Here is a 5989-nt window from a genome sequence, read left to right as displayed (position 1 = left end):
TTCTTCCTAACAAAGACCATAATTAATTTGCCAGAATTTTACATATTTATGACATAACGTTGAAGGTTGTGCAATGTAACAGCAATATTTAGACTTAGGGTTGCCACCCGTTTGATAGAATACGTAACGGTTCAATATTTCACTGAAAGAATAAACATTTTTTTTCGAAATGATAGTTTCCGGATTTGACCATATTAATGACCAAAGGCTGGTATTTCTGTGTGTTTATTATAATTAAGTCTATGATTTGATATTTGATAGAGCAGTCTGACTGAGCGGTGGTAGGCAGCAGTAGGCTTGTAAGCATTCATTCAAACAGCACTTTACTGCGTTTGCCAGCAGCTCTTAGCAATACTTGAAGCACAGCGCTGTTTATGACTTCAAGCCTATCAACTCCCGAGATTAGGCTGGCAATACTAAAGTGCCTATAAGAACATCCAATAGTCAAAGGTATATGAAATACAAATGGTATAGAGAGGAATAGTCGACGCATAGTAACTGCAACCTAAAACTTCTTAACTGGGAATATTGAAGACTCATGTTAAAAGGAACCACCAGCTTTCATATGTTCTCATGTTCTGAGCAAGGAACTTAAACTTTAGCTTTTTTACATGGCACATATTGCACTTTTACTTTCTTCTCCAACACTGTGTTTTTGCATTATTTAAACCAAATTGAACATGTTTCATTATTTATTTGAGACTAAATTGATTTTATTGATGTATTATATTAAGTTAAAATAAAAGTGTTCATTGTTCATTCAGTATTGTTGTAATTGTCATTATTACAGATATATATATAAAAATCGGCCGATTAATCGGTATCGGATTTTTTTGGTCCTCCAATAATCGGTATCGGTATTGAAAATTCATAATTGGTCGACCTCTAGTAACGATGCTTTGTGGGAGGCAGTTGTTGATGTGTGCAGATTGTCCCTGGTTCGAGCCCAGGTAGGGGCGAGGAGAGGAACGGAAGCAATACTGTTACACACGCACAGTACGTGGCGGCATGCACAAACAGAATGCCATGATGCCAAAGAAGAAGAAGAATGCACTGTGCCCCCCCCCCCCCCCCCCCCCCCACCCCCCTTCAGGACTCTGGGCTGACTCTTTGGAAAGCCAAAACAGCGGAGCAGGGGTTTTGTTTTGGAACAGGGGTTTTGGTTTTGTTGTTTCGGGATAAAGCATTTTCTGGCTAGCCATGGGGAAAATGAGCACGAAGCAAGTCACCTGCGGGTATTTTCTCCATGGTGTCTGCCGAAAGGGGAATAGGTGTGTCAAAGAGGATTGGTGTCAAGTGTAAACGGAGTGAGCTGTATTCCAGACCGAGTTCTGGAGACTAAATGGCAATGAACGAGGGTGAAGTAGCGGAGGTGGCAGGTGTGGTGACGTTCTCGGAGCCCGAGCATCACTGAGAGGGTCAGGATAAAGATGAGTTTGGTCTGGTAGAAGTGACATTTTTTGAGAAAATGGACCCCTGCATTTTGGCTGATCCATTTGTGGTGGAAAGGAGTGGGTGTATGGAAAGCAACTTCGCTATATGAAAAGCAAATCAGCTAATTGGGCAGTTTTGTTGGCATTCAAGAACGTTTTTCTTGGCTGATTGGGCAGCAAGACACTTGTATTGGCCTGCCTGGCGACTTCCAACTGGGCATCACAGTCGTGTTGCCGGAGGTAGCTAACGTGGCAATTTTTTTCAAGAAGGATAGCAGCCTACCCAAGAAATAACAAATATTGATAACCATCTAGATGTCACCTTTATACATAGCCTACTACTCAATGGGGAGGGCATGGAAGGCGACACTGTGACAGTGCCCTTAGCTCTTGCTTGACAAGAACTACTGGCAACACATGGGAAGTAGCTACCTAGTAGCCAATATCAGGGTGACAGTCAAAGTAAGCACATGCATACAACGCATGAAGCAACAGTACACCCATCATGAATACTTTTAATAAAAAAGAATCAATCATCAGTTTTATAACTGAAATGTAAAATTATTTGTGTAACACTATCTGTGAAATGCGACTCAAACTCATCTGGCTTAAAAACGAATTCCAAACTCGCGATATGGTAGCTCAAATATGTACGGTAGTTGCGTGGTTAGAAACGGAAGACAAAAAACACCGCTCAATCAAACCCATCTAACCTATAGCAGAGCGCTTTCCACACACCCACTAATTTCCACACGCCCACTACTTTCCTTTCGACCAACACACCCACTCGCCATATTGGAATGCAGCTACCCCCTTCAATATCTCATTGGCTGTTCCGCTGTTCGAAGTGGAAAGCGGGAGGAAGTAGAAGACGTACGACAACGCTTGACAGAAGAGGACAGAAATTATGTATGTATTTATTTTTATTTTTAAATCAAATTGGTGTTTATGTTATTGATGTATATTTCATAAAGTTACGTGAATAATGATCATCAATGCAGTTATAATTTGCCACATCTAAACATTAGTCGGGGATCATAACAATAGTTAGCCTAGGTAGCTAGCTAGTTAGCATTGACTGTTTTCTTTTGCTAACAAGTTGTTAAACCAAAGCCGTATCAGCTGTAGTTTAGCCATTTGCGTTTTTAAAATGGCAGGTAGTTATCTATGCTGTTTGACTAAGCTTCCCAGCAAACGCTCCAAACAACGCCTGTAGCTGATAAACAGTGTCATACAGATGAACTGCTACTGAGCTCAAAAGGGCTGTTGTGTTGCAGAATGGACGTAACGACGTGTCTGAAGTCTCTCCTGCTGGCCATCCACCAGTACAGAGACAACAGGACGGCCCATAACGCTGCCCAGCTGCAGAAACAGGTGGAGGTCAGTTTCAACATGTCTACAGTGCCAAAGCACACGTCTACTTTGTGAGATATATCAACCTGACACTGAGCACGGTTACATGCACACAATACGATTTGGGAGTGAACGTTATTTATAAATAAGGGTTTCAGGTAATTGGACCACTGAAATGAAAATGGATGGGCCTCCCTTCAGCAAAATACATTTAACCTAAACGCTTGAAAAAAAACACATGACCCTCCCCTACACCCAAAATAATAATTAAAATATGACGTGGATAACATAGAACTTTTCCACTGTTTACCCTCACTTCTTGAACAGACCAGAGCCTTAGATATGCAGTTTTAGAAACTGTTCATTGTCCTGTGAGCATTACATGGCAACGCAGGAATTATGCGGGCCAGAATGTTGTGGGTTTGCAGACCACTTTGGACAAGAGTAGGGGTTGGAATGATCTCCTTTAGTGTAAAAACATTGCATGAATCTATCATCGTATTTGCAGGTCAGAAAAAAAATTGCCTTTTATAAAAATGTCATGCAGCTCCACGTTATTTTACCTATTAGCAGAATCTTTTTTTTAATGCCTTTTTTAAGTGACCAAAATGACAGTCTAAGAATGGCCAGGGAGAACGGTCTATGTCTTCTTCTTATCATATGTCTCCAATGCCAAATCAATGTGTCTTGTTTGCAACAAAACTGTCCCTGTTTGCAAATAATAAAATCTGAGATGTCATTAGGAATCTGAGCATGGTACTTTTGAAATTTAGGCCTACCTTTCCATCCTAGCCAGTGAAGGCCTACTGACGCAGAAAAATGGAAGCTTTAAATGCTGGCTGCTCTTCTTCCTTTGCTTAACTCAACGAGAGAAGGTCACAAGTGTTTCCCTAAAAGCTGTCTTGGTTTAAAGATGTACTATTGTACAGAAAGTTAATAGCTTAATCAATTGATTGCTTGTGAAGTAAAGTATATATTTTTGTCTCCTCGGCTACAGAAAGTTGTAGCTCAGCCTCTGAATGTCAAAAAAACGAAACAATGATATCCCTATATGCATCGCAGTCACGTCTTTCCGGGGTATTTTACTGCTTGTTTCAAGCATAAAGTATTGCGGACCAAAGCGCTGTTATAGATCACTTTATATAATCGGATCCGTTTGAGTTTTCTTCCAAATCTTAAGCTTACAAGGGGTAGGCCTGTGCTTTTTGCCATTTCGTTTAATGAAAGGTAGGCCTATAGCATATCCCCTCAATTTGAGTCTTGGTTTTAACAGCCCTTCCACTGACACATAGGTAGGTTATTTAAAGAGTGAATGGTGGGTGAAGGAATTGACCGTTAAATCTATGCATATAGCAGCCTATAGCCTAATTTTTGTCTTGTCGAACAGGTAGGCATACCTCTTATTTCTTAAATAGGAAGAAATAGGCTTCAACACAAAGCCCTCTTGTTAGTAAAGTCAAACTAAAATGAAGACGGTCGAAATGAATTATACCTACTGGAATTTGCCTACTTTCAGCACCATGAGCTGTCCATTTCTGATTGATTGTGCCAAAGCTGTTGCTTCAAATACGCAGCTAAAACGCAAATGAAGCTGTTTACATGTCTTGCCATAATCGGTTTATTATCGAATTATTAGTGTGCATGTAAACGTGTGTGTGTGTGTGTGTGTGTGTGTGTGTGTGTGTGTGTGTGTGTGTGTGTGTGTGTGTGTGTGTGTGTGTGTGTGTGTGTGTGTGTGTGTGTGTGTGTGTGTGTAGGAGCTGTCAGGAATGCAGTGTGTTCGTCTGCTGTCGTCGGGCCAGGTCCTGCCCAGTGAGTGTGTCTGTGGACTTGTGGAGCTGGCAGGAGACCCTAACACTAGCCCCGCACTCACTGGAACCATAATCTCTCTACTGGCCCAACTAGGTACACACACACCCACAGCCAATGACTAATTCCCAACACATTTCAGTCATACTATTTTTGTCAACAGCCGACAATGTTTCTCTCACTCAAAAACAATACAAAACCAATTGAACTGTGTGTTCTCTCCCCCAGTCTGTGATGATGAGAGCAGAGATGTTCTCCAGAGCAGTTATAACCTGACCAGCACTCTGGCCTCCATCATCCACTCCCACAGCGCCACCCCCAGGGAGCCGCTGGTATTACAAGTAAGGACAGAACTCTCCATATTGCCTGACAATCAGACTGGGATACCTCTGGTTCACAGTCTAACATTGATGTCATACGTTTGTTTGGAAGTGCGTTCAGATTCCTATCTCCTGAAGCATGCGCAGGACCATGTAAACACGTGCATGAGCTCGGCAAGTATGCATGCGTCACGTACATGTATTTTCATCTTGTGGGCATGCTTCACGTGATAGAAATCTGAACGCACTACCAGCACTTTGAAACATTTACGCATTTATACTTTCCTGTGGATATATTGTCACACATTCTTACCTGAAAAAGGACCAACCACACGGACAACTGATAAAGTAACATTTTATTCAGCATTCTGGCTTGTAGAGGTCGTGAGAGAACTCTCCTGCTCCAAACACTCATTTCTCCCTGACGTAGAATTCTATGAAAGCAACGTCTGGTCTTCAGGCTACTCACCAGAATGACATGATGAGACTTAACCAGGGGTCATGAACCCTGGTCTTGGAGAATTACGGCGCTACACAAAGCCACAGCTCCGGTGGGAAACATGGCTGTAGGATGTGATGTTCAACTACAACTGTAATAACCCTGTGTGTCTCAGGGTTTAAAGATGCTACAGAGACTCACCTATAACTGCTGTAGTAACTCTGTTTCTCAGTGCTTAAATATGCTACAGAGACTCACATATAACTGCTGTAGTAACTCTGTGTCTCAGTGTTTAAAGATGCTACAGAGACTCACCTATAACTGCTGTAGTAACTCTGTGTCTCAGTGTTTAAAGATGCTACAGAGACTCACCTATAACTGCTGTTGTAACTCTGTCTCAGTGTTTAAAGATGCTACAGAGACTCACCTATAACTGCTGTAGTAACTCTGTGTCTCAGTGCTTAAAGATGCTACAGAGACTCACATATAACTGCTGTCGTAACTCTGTGTCAAATCAAATCAAGTTTATTTTATATAGCCCTTCGTACATCAGCTAATATCTCGAAGTGCTGTACAGAAACCCAGCCTAAAACCCCAAACAGCAAGCAATGCAGGTGTAGAAGCACGGTGGCTAG

At 41.8% G+C, this 5989-nt stretch overlaps 1 protein-coding gene across 1 annotated transcript in view; it reads left to right on the top strand.

Annotated features, from left to right (window-relative positions):
• Positions 1-2258: 2258 nt before the first annotated feature.
• cip2a (cellular inhibitor of PP2A) overlaps positions 2259-5989 on the top strand; it is a 12913-nt gene continuing 9182 nt past the window's right edge. Inside the window, exons 1-4 of the mRNA XM_038996900.1 lie at positions 2259-2342; positions 2711-2813; positions 4544-4691; positions 4824-4936. Coding sequence (XP_038852828.1) covers positions 2712-2813; positions 4544-4691; positions 4824-4936 — 363 coding nt within the window. The 5' untranslated portion in view covers positions 2259-2342; position 2711. The remainder of the gene's footprint in view (positions 2343-2710; positions 2814-4543; positions 4692-4823; positions 4937-5989) is intronic.

The sequence above is a fragment of the Salvelinus namaycush genome, chromosome 7 (genome assembly GCF_016432855.1).
Source record: "Salvelinus namaycush isolate Seneca chromosome 7, SaNama_1.0, whole genome shotgun sequence".
Lineage (NCBI taxonomy): Eukaryota > Metazoa > Chordata > Actinopteri > Salmoniformes > Salmonidae > Salvelinus > Salvelinus namaycush.
This window is presented reverse-complemented; position numbering and strand designations above follow the sequence as displayed.